At 42.2% G+C, this 20,702-nt stretch overlaps 1 protein-coding gene across 1 annotated transcript in view; it reads left to right on the forward strand.

Moving 5' to 3' along the window:
• TMEM132B (transmembrane protein 132B) overlaps nucleotides 1-20,702 on the forward strand; it is a gene marked incomplete at both ends in the record, with an annotated part of 233,740 nt that overhangs the window by 190,184 nt on the left and 22,854 nt on the right. Inside the window, one exon of the mRNA XM_080628840.1 lies at nucleotides 6,168-6,311. Coding sequence (XP_080484966.1) covers nucleotides 6,168-6,311 — 144 coding nt within the window. The remainder of the gene's footprint in view (nucleotides 1-6,167; nucleotides 6,312-20,702) is intronic.

Consider the following 20,702-nt stretch of genomic DNA (forward strand, 5'->3'; position numbering starts at 1 on the left):
GCAGTTACTTCTGCCAAGTGCACCAGGCTGTGTTCTGAACCTTTGCTTAATGGGGACAGATCTGTTCTGAGTTATAAAAAATAAAATAAAACTGCCTCTGGTCATAGATACGACAGTATCTATCTATATCTATCTATCTATCTATCTATCTATATATATATATATAATATATATATATCTATCTATAAGACAGGATCTGTGCTTCTAATCAGGTTTCACTCCAGCAGCAGGTTTTGCTTATTCATCCTACATAAACCCCAAAACGAGTTGAATTTCCTTCGTAAGAAAACACCATGAAATGGAATAAATCTCAGCTTTAGTTTCCATGAACTCCAAGACAGAATTATCACTCCTGCTGATTGTGTGTGCCAGGTACATGCTGCTAAGACCTTCCTTCAGTGTATCTGTGGCAAAAAGACCAGTTATGCAACAAGACTCCACTTTGGAGTCTCTGTATCATGCTTTGTTGTGCTATAGCAAATTGTTTTTGCAGCACACACTGATAGACATCTAGAATAATATTCAATTAGGCTAATAGTTGCTTATTACATTGTTCTGCAAGAATCAGTAATTAAGAACCTCTCTGTATGGTTCAATCTACATTAATTAATTTCTCCTGCAGAATATATGCACCTGCCTGTTCTTCCTTTGGGATCCCAATATGAAGTAAAGCTATTATGCAGGTAAACAAAAGAGATAAAGGCTGACCTTTAACTTTGACACGATAGCCTGCAGAATTTGTGATATGCCATCTGTCTGACTGATCACTCCTAATAATGATATGCTGGATGAGAAGCTGATAGGAGGAAACAGAGACAGAGATAGATTGGAGTGGAGCAGGAATGACATTCTAGCAACATGAGTGCTTGTCAGGGCAGAAGGACTCATGTGTGGTCACACTTTAGGCCCCACTCTGACATCTGAAAGCTTGGTAAACACTTGATTCCGCAAGTGGCTCCACTGAAATGATATTTGCAGAGTACGGAATTGGCTGTTAGGTCCTTTGTTAGGGCTTGTAATGTGTCTCATTTCACATGCACAGCCTCTGCAGACTTGAGGCAAGCCTTTGCGCAGTCAGGATGGACAGTGCAGCCCGTGGGTAATGGCTGATGAGCCATTTGCCAAAGCAGCTACCAGCAGCCCTGCTAGCCTTACTGGGGATCTGGCTCCTTGGTGCAATGTGGACTGTCTTGTATGCATGTAGGGAGGAAAAAAGGGTCAGACAACAATGTGAGCTCTTTGCAAGGTTATGTTGTCTGATCCATGAACACATAATTCCAGTTTTTTGTTCTCACCATTGGGTGACAAAATGGTAAATCTTACCTGATGTAAAGGTAGCTTTCTGGCAACCAGGCTTCATTAATATGTATTGGAAACCTAAAATGGTATTCAGCTCTGAGGGGGGAAAAGGTACAGAATTGCTTTGGATTATAATAATTTCAGCAAAGCATCTAATTTATATATTAAGCTTGCTTAATGTACTTATATTGCCTTGCTCTTTGATCTGAAGAAAAAGGTGGTGAATAATTTATCAAATATAAAAACCTTCCCTAGCCCAGCCCACATGTCACAATCTGCCCTATAATTTCCATGTTTTAAGAGATGCTGTTTCCAGGCAGGAGAACTGGCTCCTAGAGATTCCCTCTAATAATACACATGTATTTTCACGAGGTACACTCTGGGGGGGGAAAAAAAAATAATGAAAGAATGCAATGCTGCAGATGAATGTTTCAGCTGTGTGCCTTCTTCATTGGAGACAGTCATTTCAACTAAATGCCAAAAGGCATTTAGCTGTAGCATTTGTCAGTGGAATAGGGTTGGCTTTAGGTATCCCTCCTGCTTTACAAGTGACTGTTTATTGGGTTTACTGTACTGTAGCATGTTTTGTTAACCTCTAAAAAAACCCAACCAGCTTGTGCATTAATCACAAGGATGATATCTGTCATGGTAAACTTGATCAGTGTGGGGCTTTTGTGCCCCTCCAGACTTGTGGAAATGATGCTGGCTCTTCCTGGAGGGGCAGGGGAGATGCACTGGCGGCTTTGGGCTGGGGTCCTGGCTCCTGAGATGCTTTCTTACTAGGTGCATAAACTGTTTCTCCATGTCTTTTTTTCTCAACCAGAAGAAGGGGCTGACGTGTCATGTCAGCTCACAGAAGCTGGGTGAGCTGCCGTAGAATCGCATGCCTAGGGAGCATTTAGGTCGATGTGGTGGTGTTTAAACCCTAATTATTGGGAACTTTGTGTCTGGAGTTACTCAACTGGTTTGTGTCTACCTGTTGCAGTCATTTCCCAGTAATCCCTGCTTCTGGTCACATGCATAGGTAATCACAGCTCTCTCATGACTCCTGACACTTCTCCCATTCACATTTCCCCTCCCATATCTCCAAAGCAGTGAGTTGTCAAACATTTACTATGGCTGTGCTGCAGCATTTATTCATATTTAAATAAAGCCATTATCCTGGCCTTGAGTTTCAGTAGTTTTCTGTTCTTCCTTTTGAGTATTTCTCTCAGCAGTGCCATCTAATCAGCTTTAGGTTTTAATTAAACAGCTGTCATTTGCTTCCTAGTTCTGTTGCGACCTGATGTTGTATTAAATTTTAATTTAGCCTAGGCTGGATAAGAAGTAGATTCCTTTAGACAACAAAGAAATGCTATTAGCAGGTTACAGTTGTAATTAAGAAGAGCTCTGCTGAAGTGCTAATGCATTCAGGTACAGAAAAGGAGCTGGAGATAAACATGCACGTAATTATTATTCAGGGATAGAGCCTGCAATATGAGTGTGTAGCTTCCACCCAGGCTTCTTGGATTGAAGGTGTTGGTCAAGATCTGGCAGCTGAAACCCTCAAGTAAAGAAATAGGAAGGGATTCCCAGATTTTCACCTGGGACTTGGCAGTGCCAGCAGTTAGAGGTTTGTTTTCTGGTTGGTGTCCCTGGGTATTGTTCCAGATGTTTCACTGATGCTGTGCCACTTGGCAGGACCTGCCTCTGTAAATCAACATTGTTACCCTCTCTACAGTTTCGATGCTGTTAGTAATAACCGGTACAGGTATCTTAAATTCAGTAAGCCTTTTCTTATGCAGTAAGAAATATCCTGGAAATATAAACCAAACCTAACAGAATTTAGATGAAATGCTATTACCTGCACTAAAATGTGCTAAAAAAAAAAGCTTCTTTATAAATCTAGTGGACAGTCAATTAGTTCAGTTCTGCCTTCATATTTCTTCCTCAGAGGAAATATATTTTTTCAGCCTGTAAATAGCCAGCTCTTCAAAAGGTCTTTATGCAGCCTGTTATACTTGTGTAACACTCGATGCAGGCATCAGGCATCTGAAATACTGATCTATATAATAGAATAGCTTACCAATGAAGTGCAGTTTTTGTGAAGCTGCACCAGCTAATTAGTACGGTGGGTACCTGTTCACACTGGGAAGGAGGGAAGGTTCAGCTCAGAGTTAAGAGTAGGATGGGCATATTTCAGAGCACACACAAATAACAAGGTTGTGAAGTGTCTTCTGAGGCCTTTTATCTCGCGCTCATCTTCACAGGGAGTTTACAAAAGGAATGCAAATGTCATTATAAACTTTGCATTATCCTTCAGAGCATCAGAGTTTGACTTCAGCTTGGTAGTGAAGCAGCACTGAGAGCTAAAAGAAGGCTAGAGGGTGTGCTAATTCTTTGTCACACGAGGGTCAACACAAGGTGATACAACAGTGCAAAAACCAAAGTAGTAGTTCAGGCCTGTTGAGAACCTGTTTCCAAGTCCACTGAAGTCAAAACAAGCCTTTCATCTATTGACTCAGTAGGACTTTGGATCAGACCAGATGATCTCCAGGGGTCCCTTCCAACCTTAATGATTCTGTAATTGCATGCAAGTGCTGCCTTCTACTGACATATTACCTGGCTGTGCTAACAGAGAGAGGGGCTGGGAGTGGAATTAGTTGTGTGTTCGTTGTTTGTGACCTTGGCAAAAAGCCTATTTCATCTGGTGCATTGAAGGAGACTGTCGGTTGTGGAAGAATGGTTTAGAAATAGCACATTGGCAAACTGCTTCTTGAGGGTGTTTTGACACAGAACCACTGTGCCTTTGTCATATATATGGTATATGTTTATATTGGGTTGATTGGCTGCCCCATCCCTGGCAGTGTTCAAGGTGGGGTTGGACAGGGCTTGGAATGACCTGGTCTAGTGGAAGGTGTCCCTGCTTGTGGAAGGGGTTTGTAACTGGATGAGCTTTAAGGTCCTTCCAACCCAAACTGTTCCATGATTCTATGATGGCTTAGGATTCATAAATCCCATAGGATATTTGCTGTTGCTTGATGAAATCTGCCTACCTCTTCTCTGACATATCTGTGGATGAAGCACCCTCAGTTTCTCCTTGTCTTATACAACCTCTTTCCACCCGAAGTACATCTGATTGTTTTCTTTCACCTGGCACTGCATTTTCCTCTTAGTTTTGTTCAAACCTCAGCCTTTGTAAAGCTTTTGGAGTTGTTCTTTCACACTTCCCCTTTTGTCACATACTTCTCTCTTTCCCAGTGTCCCTCCTTCATGATTGGCAGCTGGTTATAAATAAGCCCATTCAGCATAAAAACCCTAGACAGTCATTTAATATGTAAAACATCTGGTTTGTTCCTCACAGAGAACAGAACAAAGACAGTATATTTATTTCATGAGGTATTATTTAGAAAAGCATCTCTATTCAGGACAATGCTTAAATGCTTAAATCAGATTGAAGTCTTAAGTGTCAAGTTGAGCATATACTTTTAGTGCTGTTCTGAACAGAGATGGACTTGAGTACATGCTTAAATGCTTTTCTGGAGCATGACTGCCCATAAAGCTCTAGTAGACTCTATTAGTTAGCTGGCACTAGTGTTATTAGTACTTCAACTCATTTAATTCAGGGTGCTTTTTGTAGAAGTTTCCGAATATTGATTAATAATACATCTTAGTTGCAAGTGTTTATTGGTCTTCTCCAGCTGTCCTAAGCTTGTGGTCAATGCCCATTATTTTCTATCAATCTAGCTGGCCGACAGAAGCAAATGATAGTGAATGCATCTCCCTATGCAAGCTGCCATCAAATTTTTCACTAAAATCCATTTCTTCTTCCGCCAATTCTAATAATGGAATTTAAAGTTAGATTAGTTTGAAGCAACTTTAGTTTTTTCCCCCCAACTGGCAAGCAATTAGTTTTATGGAAGTTGAAAAATGAAAAGTGGATTGAGTCAAAGCAGCATTTCCCACTGCAGGCTTTTTGAAAAGGCCAAACTGAATCTCTGTGAAAGCACAGATCGTTCCTTGCCCCACATGTGTATATCCAGTTTTAGGCCTGCCAGAAGCACTGCTTAATCAGAGACAAGCTGCTCATAGGCCTTTGGAGGCTGTTCCCCTCCAACCTCCATACCTGCTTATGCAAGGCAGGGACCTCTGTAACAACTCATTTGGAGTAATTAATCAAACTGCAGCTGTAGTGAGACGCAGAGGAAGGCTGTGCTAATGGTGTCATTAGAATGCCAGCCCTGAGAATTCATCAGGATTAGAGATAAATGTGGTAAAACATCTCTAGGTGGGATTTTGATAGGGAAAGATCAAAAAAAAAAGTATGTAGATTGCATTGCTTAGTCAGTAATACCCAACTTCATGAATAGTTTTTCCCATCATGTATTTATAGGCCAAAAAGGGAAAATGGTCAACTTGCAACAATGATAGCTGGAACAGTGAGGAAGAAATGCCGTTACTGTAATGCTTGATAATCACCTCTCACATCACTGGCATGATTTGGGGCCAAGGGGCAGGCAGAGTTGCTGGCACCCTCTGGAGGTCATACCTGAATCACACTGTGGTTCCACCAAGCTGTAGATGTGCTTTCATGTGTAACTGCATTACAGATTTTATGGCTATAGCGGCCAGACCTGAAAATGGGCTTAAAAAGAGGCAATCCATGTTTATCAAAAACTGAACTTGATGGTCCGGATGCAACTTCTGGCTTAGAAAGTTCTCAGACCATTGACAGCAGGGACCTTGAAGAGTGTGCGCAAGGAAGGGTTGCACCTCTGCTCTTGTCCCTGTGAGAGGCAGGGTGTTGGTGTCTCAGTCTGAGCTCTATGGCATTTTCATGCTTTTATGCTTCTCTAACTCCCATTCTTCATTTTTGTGTGTGCTTACAGGACACGGAAGTCCTCAACACGGCCATTCTGACAGGCAAAACGGTGTCTGTACCAGTCAAGGTGGTTGCTGTGCAGGAGGATGGGTCTGTGGTCGATGTTTCAAACTTCACTGAGTGCAGGTCAGCTGATGAAGACGTCATAAAGGTAAGGCACCCGTATGGGGTGGAGAACAGAGTTTTCACACTTTTCTGCTCCACCACCACTGTGTTGGGACTTAGCCCACATTAGGGACCTTACATCAACCGATTGTTTTACAGTCATGGCTGTTTCTGATGTGGTGCATTGTTTCCATGGTGCAAAGAGGAGAGTGGTCCCCAGAGGTTATGCAGGGTTAGCATGTTTCCATCAACTGGAGCCATTTTTGCTGGTGTGTTCCATCTGGGAGAGAGGGAGAGGGTTGCTGAAAGAGCAGTACTAGTCTTTCTTTGGCTAGCCAGCCAGTGCTGATGAGAAAGAACGTTTTGTCTGATACATTCCACTTGGGAAAAGTCAGCTCCCCACACTGAGGTCTTTGTTCTTCTGTGGCCTTTTTACATCCATTATTTAATAATAATGATGCAGTATATTGTAACAGTGTACAGCAAGGTTTCCTACATGCTTCTTACTGCTTTCCACTCAGGAATTTCTTACAAGTAAAGATACTGAACTGTACCAAATGTCTGGGAGGAGTATGACAGAAAATAGAAAATAACAATCATATTGCAAACATTCTTTGCATGAGAGCTGGGAGCTTTTAAACAATGTTGTGGTTTGGGGTTTTTTAATAATAAGCTTAACTGGTTCTTGCTCCCTGACATTGAGATGAAAAAGCATAATGTGACTTTAGCAAGACATTGACTGTGTGACTTCTGACACCATTGCATAGCTTTCTGCTTTCAGCTCATCATTGTTTTTAGGCATAAAAGAGCTACTTTTGAGCATCTTTAATAGGTTTATTTGTTTCATTATGTGGTTTGGGGGTGTTTTTTTCATGTCTTAAAGCACAGAACAGTTCAGGTTGGAAGGAACCTTAAAGCTCATCCATTTCCAACCCCTGCCACGGGCAGGAACACCTTCCACTAGAGCAGCTTGCTCCAAGCCCCTGTGTCCAACCTGGCCGTGAACACTGCCAGGGATGGGGCAGCCACAGCTTCTCTGGGCACCCTGTGCCAGCGCCTCAGCACCCTCACAGAAAAGAGCTTCTGCCTAATGTCTAATCTAAATCTCTCTGATGTAAACTGACCTCTGTCAGCTTAAAGCCATTCCCTCTTGTCCTGTCCCTACAGGCCTTTGTCAAAAATCCCTTTCCAACTTTGTTGTCATCCCCTTTAAGGCACTGGATGCAGGACTGCGGAGGGGGGGGTGGGGTGGGGTGTGTGTGTCACTAGAGTGTAGTAGGGTGGGAGATTCACCTCCCTTGACCTGCTCTCCTTTTGGTCACTCTCCTTTTGTTGCAGCCCAGGATATAGTTGGCTTGGGCCCATGCTGAGCTTCTTGTCAACCAACACCTCCAAGGCTTTCTCCTCAGGGCTGATCTTAATCCATGAGATTTAACTTAATGAAATAAACTTAAGAATTGACTACAATGAATTCTGTAGGGGTGGGCTTTTTTTGTCATTATATATGTATGTATATATGTATATGTTTCTTAGGGTAGTCCTGGAAAGATAGTTTCTTTGTTTCAATTCCAGGAAAATGCAGTGTATTTTATATATAAATGCTATAAAAAATAGGGTAGTGTGGTCGCCCTTTTTACACAGTAATCCTATAACCTGTAGATCTTACGATAAACTGTCTCTGTAGCTTTCAAGAAACAACTTTCTCCCCATATTCCAGCTACCAGTTGTGGTCTGTGTGAATGTTTTCCAGACCTGAGCACTTCTTTAAGTTCTCTTCAGGTTGGATTTGAAACCCACATCCTGTACCTGTGTGCTTCTAACCTATTATTATAACCTCTTTGTAGATAAGGCCGCAAAAGTCTTAATAGATAGCTTGTACTTTGTCAGATAAATTTTCATGTTCTTTAGCTGGCTAAGGAATTGCACACTGCAAAGCTATTTATTTTGAAGATGATACGCTGGAACAAAAAATGCACTTTGTGACAACTCTGAATAAGCTTGTTACCAATTTTTGGGATAAATTACATTCTCTAAACCAAACAAAATTTCATTGCATTTTAGCTTCAGCAACAAAGATATTCCTTTGCAGTTAAAGAGATTACAGAGCTACTGTAACTTTGTAGGTATTTCCTTTTTCAGAGACTTATAGGTAGGTGAAAGATGCCACCCTTTGGATCCTAGGTAGCAACAGGAGAGGCAGGGTGGGTTTGGGCAAAAGCCTTAGTGAGGCAATCTCTGCTCGCTTCTGACTTGTTTCGTTAAGATTTAGCTCCATTTATCATGAAGGGAAATAATAAATAATATTCCAGTTATTGAGCAGAGGCATGTGTGCTGTTGTATCCTCAGACAAGATGATAGCTTGGGGCTCAGTTACAATGCTTGGTGCTCTTCAGACCTCAAAGTGTTTTAAAAAGGACATTAGTGTGATACTCCCTTTTCATGGAAGTGACTGTTCCAGTGTCCTCAGCCAGTGATGGAATAGGTTTCTTGAGGCTCTAGCCTGTGATTTTGTATTTTCCCGTACATATCAGGTAGGGAAAGAAAAAAAAAAAATCACAGTTTCTTTTCCTGTAAACCAAATTTTGTCCTTACCAGAAGGAACATGAATGACTGTTTATGACTGTCTTAGTTGTCAAAGGAAAAGACTCTCCTGATAAAGTTTGCTATTCTTTTTTGCTGTGTACTGTACAGCTATTATTTGATTAATGGCTGTTATTTATCAGTTGATAAATATGAACAATGAATTGTTCATATTATGAACTCCGGCACCAAGTTATATATCATCAACATGTTACTGAGCCTGTCTTTTCTGTGCACTTCAGAAAACCAGATCCAGATCTAAGCTTTTCTTTCTATTAATTTTCCTTGGACTTGACATAGTTAGAGAATACTGGACTGAACAAGATAGGAAAAGATCAGGGAAAATACTCCCATTCTTTCTCCACTAATAAAATTAGTATCTGCAGACAACATTAGGGAGATGATGTGTTTCAAAAACATGCCTGTTTAAAGTCCATTTGGTTCAGTCAGCAGTTCTGGTTGTTATGGTTCCCAGATTTCAAAGGTATGAAGCTGGCAACTAAGTAAGGCTTGACAGGACCTCTGTGAGCAGAGACAAGATTTCTAGTTGTGGATTTATACACTTCAGGAAAGGAAAGCTCTTCTCTTTGACCATCGTCCTCTCTTGCTTTTTCAAAACGGATTGTGTATCTGGGTGGAATTAGATCTTCTCCAAAGCACCTTCAAGCTGATGAGCATCCTCCCATTCCTTTCAGTGATCTAATTCAGCACAGACCAAAACACAGGCCAAAATTCTGCACAGGCTTTACAGGATTTGCACTTTAATTCTTTTTGGCTTTGGTAGTGTGTAAGTTGGTATAAATCAGGGCTTCATTTGACTCCTGGGTAAATTATTTGGGTATCCGATCACTGACAGAAAGGAGAGAATGTCTCTGGGATTCTTTCCCAGAGCTGGTACCCAACTTTCTAATATATTGACCTAATGAAAAGGTCTGACTGTGGTCTTCACTAAGTTTATTTTGCATCACTCTGGCGATATAGAATGGGAGTAGTGTTATTTTTGTGAAAATCACAATATGCCTATAATGGATTTCAATCACAAATTACTGAGAGGTGCTCTCGGACTGAATGTCATTCAGGTATCATTTTTTTAACTTGAAATACAGGTATTGGTTGCAGGATTGAATCCATAACCATTAATTACCTGAGGTAAGATGTAGTACAGAGCTTATGTGTCTATATTTTTTTCAGCAAAATGAATATTCTGTTTACAAGCCCCTTTGCTAAAATCAGTATTGACTTTGCTTCCAAATTTGTGTTGCCATTTCTATATAGGTCATACTGCTAAACCTTCTAATAGGAGTTGTCAGGCATTTTGGCTGTAATTGCCTAATCTTAACCTTTTTTTCGCTGTTAATTCTGCCTTTATTGTTTCTTTGTAATTGCAGAGATATTCATATTCTTTTGGGCAGAACAGAGTGTTGCATTCTTAACCTTTTATTTCTGTTTAATAGCTGATGATTTAGCAGACAGTTAATGAGACAATTCTTTGATCACTGCTGTAACACCATTATTTTCAATTACAACACAATGAATCGTAGCCGGTTTAAATAAAAACAGACTTTGGCCCAGGCTGATATGTATTTATGCAGAGCATGCTTCCACAGGCAGTTACCTAGATGTCACACTGATACAGATACTACTCAGAGGTGGTCAAATAGGTAGATGATGTATGAGCGATTTATTTGAAGGCAAGAGATAGGGATCTTTCCTATTCTAAGCTGTATATTTCCTCAGCTGAACAGTTTAATAGCTTCCCAGCAAGAGAGTATTTCAGTCCCCACTTTTCAAAGTCTACCTAATTAGTGGTAAATATAAAAACACATCTGTTGCTTTTTGACCTTGCATTATCTGACCTCAGCATGACTTGATCCTCAAAGGGATCTCACAAATAAACTTAGTTCAGCTACAAACCCTGGTCCCTACAATTGCTAATCGCTGGAGTTGGACATAGCTCTTAATACTGACCAACCATTTTGACAGGCTGCCCTCTAAAATATTTTGATGGAAACATTCCTGTAAGTCAGTGGAACTCTTTTGCTTATTCCATTATTGAAAAGGAACATTGAAAGCTGTTGGCATTTGAGGGAAAAGATTGGGTTTATGATTAAAACACTGAACTGATTCTCAGCATTAATTTCCATATCTCTTGCTGATTTCCTGTGTGACTGTGGGTAAATCACTCATTCCTCTTGGAATGTTGCTTCCTTATCTGCAAACAAGGTGGAGAAATAACATCTTTTTCCCAGCCTTGGCCTGCCTTATGTAGTTTCTGAAGCTGCTGTTGACTCTGAATGGTCAAAATCCTTATCTCCACTAGAGTCTCATTAGCTTCAGTGGTCTTTTGCCACAAACTCACTTGAAGGACTTCTCTCCCAGTCTCCCCACTTTTCCTGCAAATCAAAGCTAAGTAGGGTTGTGGAGCTGGAAGGAAAATAGTGGTGGAAACTTGATGGAATTTATTGAGAAATTATTCAGCTACTTTGGTAATAGGCAATGCACTGAGAGATAAAGGATCTGTAGGCGTGGTGGGATGAACCTTTCTATATGTATGCTGAACCATGGGGCCTCAGTCTTTGCGGGTAGGGGAAAAAAGCCTTGAGGAAAAAGATTAAAGCAGTTTTACCATCACAAGGCCCACCTTTGCTCATCCGTCCTGCCAGGAAGTGTAAGCACTGCTCAGGTTTTGCTGGCCTGTTACAATGGGTTTTGCTTGCTCCCCACTGGCTTTTGAGCCATAGACAGAGGGAAGTAAAGAGTTAGACCAACATTCATGATGCAGGGAACACCTTGAGATGGTTTATTACCGTCTCTGGGGCTTTGGCACAGTTAATCTTTACAGCTGCTCAGAATCTCCAAACAAGATCCATGCACTCCTTTTTCCTCCCTGCGAAAGTGCCTTTAAAAGCCTGAACCACAGTAATCTCACATGAAGAACCATTCTGAAAACATTGTGGTTACATGGTAATCACAAACATCACCCGCAAAGCAGCATCAAGTGAGGAAATCATGAGGACAGCTTCTTAGTCCAAATGTTTATCTCAGTGGTGCACAAGTGAAAGGGAGACAGCTGCCCAATTAATTCATTCGTAGATTAGTCATGTTTTCCTGTCTCTTGCAAGTTACTCGCAAATTGACTGATGGTTCAAATTAATCTCGGCAGTAATTCAAATGGCTTCCATGGAGGTACACCATGGGCTAATTTAGCTTAATTTTTTGGTAAAAGAAAGGGCCCTCAATTGCACAGACAAGAGTCAGAGGGCCTCATCCTGCCCATTTCCACCCACATATAAAGCGCAATAGAAGAGGCTCAGTGTGACCAGGCAAGGGCATACATTAAGAACAATGGTGTTTCGATAATACACCATGAACTCCCCCTGCACGAGAATGCACTTTTCATGTTAGCTTGCTAGAGGAAAGCACTTCAGTGAATTATTCTTCACCTTTTCATAATTTCCTGTCTAATTATAATGAAAGTAAAATTCAAACCATACCTCCTACTTTTCTAACACAAACCTTGCCTTGAACTCTCTATAATTAATGTTAAAACAATAGAAGCCCTAATTTTCCTAGCAGCAGCCAGCTAGGCTTTATCTAATGTGCAGTAAAAATAGCATGGCTTAGGCAGGAAAGGTAATAGCTGAAATAGATTGAATCTGAGGAAGGTTCTTCCCTCTTCCAGACAAAAAGCAGGTGGGTGACTGAGGGCCTTATTCATGTACGTTGGGCACAGTGTTCTCAAACCCCAGCACAGTAACTGCTACAAGGATCCATGAGGGAAATAAAACCTAGGGAAAGGGAGGGATACTGCGGTTCTCCGACTTAGATGATACTAAATTTTTGGGAACAGTTCCTTGCTGCAGACTCACAGCATATCTTAGGACAATTTACAGAAGGAAGTGCCTGCCTGGAGTTGTTAAATGCAACTGTTTATGCAGGAGCTCTGAAGACAAAGCCAGAGCCTGTAATTCACAAGTTCTGCAGCTGCTTCCCCATTAAAGTACGTGATCAAGAATGTAATGCATTTGTACATAAAGTGCAGCTAATCTTACTCCTCCATCTATCATATTTTTGAGTACCTTATCCCTATATTATCCAAGAGCTTTATTTTGTGGTCACTTGCACAGAAATTAACTCACTCCAGGAGTCTGAGATCTTTCTGGGAGCAGTTTAAGTACATTCTATTTGTTTATGTGATGGATTTACTTTAGTGCCAGTTGGTATAGTCCACAATTCATTTTGAACTAGATCTTAGTTTTTAAGTGTTCTTTTTCTTCAGTGCAGCCGAATGCTGCCGAAAGCCCTGGAGGCTGAACCACTGCATTGTGCCCCAAAGCAGGGGATGGGTCAGGGCTGTGGCAGGCAGCTGATCAACTAGAAAGCTTTTGAAGTGTGAATGTTTCATGTGGTGAGTCTGCCTCCCTGTCCATGCTGTCCTTTTAATCTCACCTGATTAGTGCCAGTGAGTCCGTATCATCAGATCCATGAAATCAGCTGTTAACAACCTCAAGTCGCTGTCAGCTTCATCTCCATCTCTGGGAGCTCTGAGGTAATGGACTCCACAGTCCATTACAAAGCCCCCTGAAATAATGACTTCCCTGGTGCATGGCAGAGGCAAGAGGTTTATGGCAGTGAAGTATTCCTCAGCTGAACAGGAGTGCTTAGGAGGTGAGGATCCTGCTTGGGACCAAGAAGTTCTGGTCTACTTCTGCTTTAAGCGAGACCTTTTTTGTGAAGCTGCTGGTCTCTGTCTCAATAGGGCTGCTGTGGTGATAAGGATACTCTGATACTCTTAGTCTAGTGGGACTTACTGACAAGAAGCCTGTCAAATATTGTGCCATCCTGTCTTTTGCAGCTGTAGACAGGTATGTCTAAGTTAGAGCAATAATTAAATATCCCTGAGTTGGTTGCAACTCATCAGACTCGTGAATTAGAGCTTCTTATGATTTCTAGTTATTTTGGCCAAAATAACACCCTCTTTGCCCCCATACAAACTTCATCTTTGAGTCATAGGAGATAGGCAGGAGAGCGTGGCAGATCTCTCCACAATATGTCAACTGTTGAATTAAGGTTTGTGCCTTTTTCTGAAGTATCAGAGGTTCTGACATTCGGGTCACTGGATTTTGCTAATTAGTTTCATACGCAGACAAAGTATGCTCAGAAAAGAGTAGCTCAGCCTTGCTGCATGTTATCTTAAAAATATCTGACTGCATTTATCTTAGAAAACGTTCTTGTTACACAGCAACAGGTTGAAATCTATGTTGTTTTATGATCGTGCCAAAATGAAACTTCGGGTCTGGAATCATATTTGCACACAAACCAGCTCCATGTATAGCAATAATGATGCCAAAGAGGCAATCTCACAAACTCACATATTGAAGAATTAATATTCTGTACACAGTACACATTGTACACAGTTTATAGCAAAATATATGTGTGTGTCTTCCTGAAGCTATTTTTAAACACACACAGTCTTCAAAGCCAGCTTGAGAAAACAGTGTTTTGTCTGGGAGAGGATACGTTAAGAACAGACCATGCCGACATGTGCAATTACACAGATCTCGGCAGAGATGCTTATGGTGTCTTCCAAGGGACCAGCTGCTGCTTCAGAGGAAGAAAACAATTCTATGGCTTAGCATTTGGCTGCTCTGAGAGCAGAGATGCAAAGGGCATGGATCCCAGTCCTGGGAAGCAATCATTAGCCCTGATGCTGCTTAGGATAAACTCGGTATTTTATACTAAGAGATGCACAGGGTAAACAACTCAGTCCAGGCTCAACAAAGGCAAATGCAGCCATAAGTAACTGCTGTTGGGAGAAAATGACAAACTTCTGGAGGCATTGTCTCTAAGCTCTGTAGGAAATGAACTCTACTTTATAAACTTTAATGCAGCCAGCCATTTAAATATTTTAATTGCAGATGCGTGAACCTCATGGGTTCTGAGGCTTTTATACCTCTTGAACTCTCATTCTGGCTGGGCACATTAATTCAGATTCCCATTGTTGTCAAACCCCAGGGGCCAAAATGTGCTCTCGGCTAAAGTCAGGCGACTCTGTGAAAGGCACTGGAGTGACAGAGGTGTTGGAGAGGGCAAAGTTTGCTCCAGTTTGTGAAAGTTAAAACAGCCATTAGCTGTCAGCTGAGAAATGTCTTTATCTTTCACCCTCTTCACTGATGTGATAGTTGAGAGGAGTAGACTAGGCAGCAAATGATGCTTTCTGGATGGCACAGCATCCCAATATAAGCAATAATGTTGCTATTGGCACCAAAAATGTATGTTAAAATGTACATACGATGCTGAATCTTTCAACTCACAAACAGGTTCTGTGGGTCGCAGTTGGATTTTGAATGCAGCTTGAGGATATGTTCTTGTGGTTTCACTTATCCACACCTGTGGTTTAGTGCTGTGTTCTGAGATGCATTCCTTTGAGAAGCATAATTGGAGTTGAGGATGAAGGTGATGAGGCTGACATGCCACAATCATTTTGAAGTGCAGTTAATTTATCTGACATAAAAAGCACCTCCCATTGACAGTCTCCAGCTCCTTTCTCCTCTGCGGTAGAAGACTTCTTTTCTTGCTATGTTTTAAATTATTAATATTTCTGCATTCTCATATAGAATTGGAAATCAAAATTAAAACTATTTTGATTTCCATCACAGGAATGGCAACACGAGGAGAAGTGATGTGTAGCCAGGCAGATCAGGACTGGGGTGTGTCTGGGATTTTGAGGGGAATGGGGAAAATCCAGCCTTAAAGAATAGTAACTAAATACTGGATTAATGACTTAGACAAGTCATTAAATAAGGATGAAAGAACAAAGTGAAGTTATAAATGGTATTTCTTTCACCATTGGCATGAGGTACAGGGAATGGAAGGTACGTGCTGATGCGGGGTTTTTCTCTCCTTCTCCTTGCGTTGTGCACTGTAGTGAGAGCGCCTGTTGCCTTCAGTGGGAACCGTGGCTTCAGGTTAATTAAATGGCAGGATTTAGCATTTTGGTTTGCGTTGTGGATTCTTAAGGTCTGATATGTACTGATGTCACTGTACCAAACTGTTCACTGCCACAGGAAGGACTTCCTTTAATTGCTGGAGAGGTTGAGAGCTGCTTTTGTGAGTCAAGTCAGGGTGTTGGAGCATGGTCCAGGTGTGTCTTTAAAAAAATCAAGTGTCAAGCAGTGATTCAAACTTTAAAGTTTGCATTTGTTCAATAGGAAATAGAAACTAAATCCATCACATCTACACTTTACAACTCCTGAGAGGGAAGATTTGGAATTCTGTGATGCTCAGCTGGGGAATTAAAGGAGCTTTCCACTGATTTCAGTGTGAAAACGAATCTCTGTTTTGTTAATATTTGGTCATTTAATTTTACTCGTTTGATGAATTTCTCCTGAGGAAAAGCACTGGGAGTGCTCCATGATTCTAGAACAAACAAGCACATTGCTTGTGGGTTTCTATTGAAGTACGTGGTGGTCAAACAGCTCCTAGGACTGGTACTGGTAGCAGAATCCATGCCCTGGGAGGCAAACAGGAACTTCAGTCACCTGAGTCCTGCTAGAGAGCACCAGTGGCCCTATGGGCTGAGCAACACAGTCCTGCCTTGGGCTGGGAAGTAAAACCTGCCTGAAACATCCGCCTGGATCCACAAGTTTGTTGTGAGCCAGAGAAAAGGAAGTGTTGTAAGGAACAGGGGAATAATGAGCAGAGATATATGAACTCTTGCAAACATCAGGAAAAGGCTGTAAAGTGCATGTACAGGTCATTGAAGAAGATTGGGGTGTTTATTTGAGTTGCAGCCATTTGTTATTTGTGGTGTGCTGATGCTGTACTCATCTCTGAATGGAAGTCCTGTGTACACAGTGCATTCCCTACAGATCTCATAGCAGAGCCAGAGTTACACGGGCTTCCTACAATATAGACATTGGGGGAGGTAATACTTTAGTGAGCTACTTGTACAAATACCCAGTGCAGCTTAGCGGTGAGGGGGGGAACGACATTACCCAGGGATTGGAGAATGGAGATGGCCCAGCAGGAATGCCAGTGAGGGGCAGTTCTTTGTTTGAGATGCATTGTCAGAAATGGCAAGTTCCTAGCAGGAAATGCTGCCTCCTATTTATATGCTTTATTTATTTGCTCTTTCCCAATTGCTGCTTCTGAGATTATTGTTTGGATTTAATTTGCAGCCCTTTTCCAAAGGCTCTCAGGCTTTCTTCTGAAAGCATCAGAGAAGATCCTTAAGAAACACAGTTCTTCCTCAGATCTCTTATACCTCCCATTATCCACTGCAGAGCAAAATTAATGTATGCCCTTCCTTATTGTTTTCCTTCCTAATTCATTTCTTTCCACAGAGGCTCAGCAAGCCCCAATTTTCCAAGCGAGCTTTTAATCGGCTGAGCCCAGCGTGGTTACTGTGCTCTGAGCTAGCTGCTATTTGATGCAATCAGTGTTTCAGAATACAATGATTTTTAGGTTTTTCCCCCCAAAACTGAGTGTTTTATGGCCAGCTGATAACTGAATAATATAGGCAGCTGATAACACCTGGCTGCCAAGAAGCACACAATCCTGATAGTGCTGTGTGAAAGCATGTAACCTTTGCCTGTGAGGTCTTCCCCAGCCAGGTGCATGAAGGTGAGGTGAAACAGTTTCAGAAGATGGGGCACAAAGAAATGGATTATTCTGATGTTAAGAGCATAGGGGAGGGGGTAAGGGGAGGAAGGAGGAGACGGGAACGCAGCACTGCTGGAATGTTTGCTTTGAAAGGGCCTTTCAAAGGTACATGTTGCCAGGGGAGATTTTCTCTCCACAACTTTTACTGATACCCCACAAATACAAGATTTCAATATACCACTGCTGGAAAACTGCAGATTGAAGCGGTCCCTGCGACACAGCAGCTCTGGACTTACAGATTTCCCCATCCTGCAGCGAGGTTAGATGAGAGATTTTCAGTGTAAAACGAGAAGATCCTTCCTTGGAGTAAATCCTTCCTTGCTGGGGTTTTAAGTACATTTTTGTGCACTGTAAATGCAAAGCAAACATTTGCAGAATTACTGGGTGAAGATCAGGGCTCTGGCACCATAAGTGAGGACAGACTAACACTGCAACAAGTAAATGGTGGAAGGGAAACAGTGGCTGTGGATACGGGGCTGCCTTTTCCATAGAGCAAAGTGCCAGAGCTGTGTGTCTCCCCCTGACTGCAACACCTCCTCTGACTCCTACAGCCGAGGCCCAGGGGTAGCTTTTTTGTCCCTGGGAGGACACACTCTGTGGATACCACACAACAATGACTATTTAAGCTAGAGCTTGTTTGTTTCTTGCAGTTGTTGGTGAGTATGGTTGTCTAAAGTCTGGTAGACAGCCATTTGTTAGGACCTTCTGTTCGTAGCAAACTTGATAACGTGGCTTATTTAATCACCTTATGTTATTATTGGTGTTTTCATCTTGTGTAACTAATTTTGTTGAGGAAAAATCTTGTATTGCCAACTTTGATCTCCTGAATTCTTGTAAGAAAATAAGGCCCATTTGAAGAATGCAGAGGTGGTTCCGTACAGGAACGCGACTCCTTGGAGAAGGTGCTTGTTCCTTGAAGAAGGTTGCTGACATTGTCTGAGTGTCTGTGGGTCAGGATGGGAAGGGATCCTGTTTAATGAGACTGGAGAGGATTTGAAAGCGGCTGCTGCTGCCTGTGTTTCAAGTAATTATTTTCCTGTCTGTCAGTGGGAGTTCAGAGAGAGCTGCAGCAAGCCCAGGGAAAAGCCTGAGGTACCTCAAAATGAAGGTGATTTTATATAAAGAAAGCTGGGATGAGACTGAGAGACAAGAACAGAACTAAGGAAAAGAAACACAAGGTAGCCTGAAAAGCAGGAATCTGCCTGGAGCAGCTCATCCCTTCCCAACTCCCCAGCCCAGTGCAGCATGTTGGTGCAACCTTGCCTGACCTCTTTCCTGTAGCTACAGCCCTTGTGCCTGTGCTGCTCTCCAGGAAGGCAGCACAGATACCCACTAGTGCTATCAGCAACTGAGTTGGCCTTTTTATATCATGAGAACAGGCCCTTTGTACCAGACCTTTTCCATGGCTTCTGAGCACTCCAGTGTTGCCTTTTGGGTACTGTGAAGTGTGTGAGAGAAGTTTCAAAGAGCAAACGTGATTTCTAGATAGCGGCCTCTGGAGCAGAACAGGAAAGCAGAAATGCATTTTGGTTATTCTAGTTTGAGTAAAATCTTCTCCGAATAATCCCCTTGAGTGTGAGAGCAGAGCTAGAAATGGGCTGTAGATTGGCAATGCAGAATACATCTGCACAAGAGTGGCCCTTAATGCTGAATCAGTAAGTGCAAATGCCCTGCACTTCACTGGGAACTGGTGACCTGGCACCAGCTGTGCACTGTTGTGTGAGGCAGCAAGGCAGGCAGCAAAGTGTAGAAAAGCAAACATCTTTCTACCACAAGAAAGGGTGCTCTCTCCAGTTAAACCAATAGGACTACATCTATGATCTGCATAAAACATGAGACTTTAATAGAGTTATTTCAGTAAACAGAACCTAATAGCTTTGGTAGCCACCAGCTGATTTCAGAGTTGCCTGCTGCAGGGGGATGTTGTGCTATAAAGATGATATTGTTGGCAGGCAGAACTAATATCCTTTAAACTCATGAGCTCTCCCCTCCTTGAAAGGTTGGGGTATTTATAGGTAAGGGCCATGTCAGTGGTGAGAACCCCGGTGACCTTTTTCACATTACCTCTTAGCAGACAGAAAATGAAGTGGACACAGGGTGCTCCTCGGTACCTGCCACACTGGACAGAGCCATTTCCATTGGAAGACAATCAGTGCGTGTCCAGGATGTGTCTGCAGGCAGAGCTTCAAGCCAGAATGTTGGAAGTGTGGCTGCTGAGGCAGCGCAGGCAAAGGTCACAGGACATGGTGCCTCTGCCCTTCTGCTGCTCAGTGGTTACAGGCATTCCCTAGGGAGACAGGAGGAGGTTGGGGGAAGAGGTTCCAGTTATGCTGGAAGCTCATGAGCTCACTTTTAGAGGTGGTTTTGGTAATCCTTTCTTAGGTGTTCAGATTTCCTGGGATGTACCTCCCTTGTGGCTGCGTATCCCAGTGGATCACAGGCTTCTGTGCCTGTGTAGGAAGCCTTTTGGTTTTGAGATGCTGACTGTCCAGCTTTTAAATGTCTCTTAGGCACTCATCACCAACATAAACTAAGAGGGTGTGAGGATCCAACTCTCTGAAGCCCCTTTGGAAAGTATGGGTGGAGAATACAACAGATAGGGGAAACCACATGGCTATAAGATCTGAGAGCTTAAAGGGACAAAAATGAAAGAAGAGTGAAAAGAAAAAGCAGAAAGAAAAGCTGAAAGAGTGTGAAATCTTACCAGAGAATAAGGTGAATGGACGGGAAGAATACATGGCAGTGTAGTTAAAATCCCAGACAAAATAGCACTAAGCCCTCCTTTGCCACAGCAGTGGGAGATCAATGCAAGGAGAAGGCTAAAGTTGGAAATGATGTATGGCTCGATCAGGTACATTTGCCAGTGCTGTCAGCCTGCTTTGTATTCTGGCTGGTTTATTCTCGTTTTGCTTTCCCTGTCTCTTCTTCTAGGGATTTTTAACGTAGGTTTTTTCTATCCCTTTTTTGGGGATTTTTAACAAAGCACTATTTTTAATGACACCACTCCCTTTTCCGGCACAATCTGTCTGTATCCTCATGCACTCAGTAGCTCTGTGTGTGTAACAACAGCAATTAGCCCAACAAACCTACTGTCTAGGTGCCTCCTTCCTCCGTGTTGAAGCAGCTCACAACCCCTCTGAGCAGGGAGCAGCAACATCTCTCCTGCACAGGACACAGGCACAGGGATAGTCTA

The sequence above is a fragment of the Psittacula echo genome (assembly GCF_963264785.1).
Source record: "Psittacula echo genome assembly, chromosome: 13".
Classification (NCBI taxonomy): domain Eukaryota; kingdom Metazoa; phylum Chordata; class Aves; order Psittaciformes; family Psittacidae; genus Psittacula; species Psittacula echo.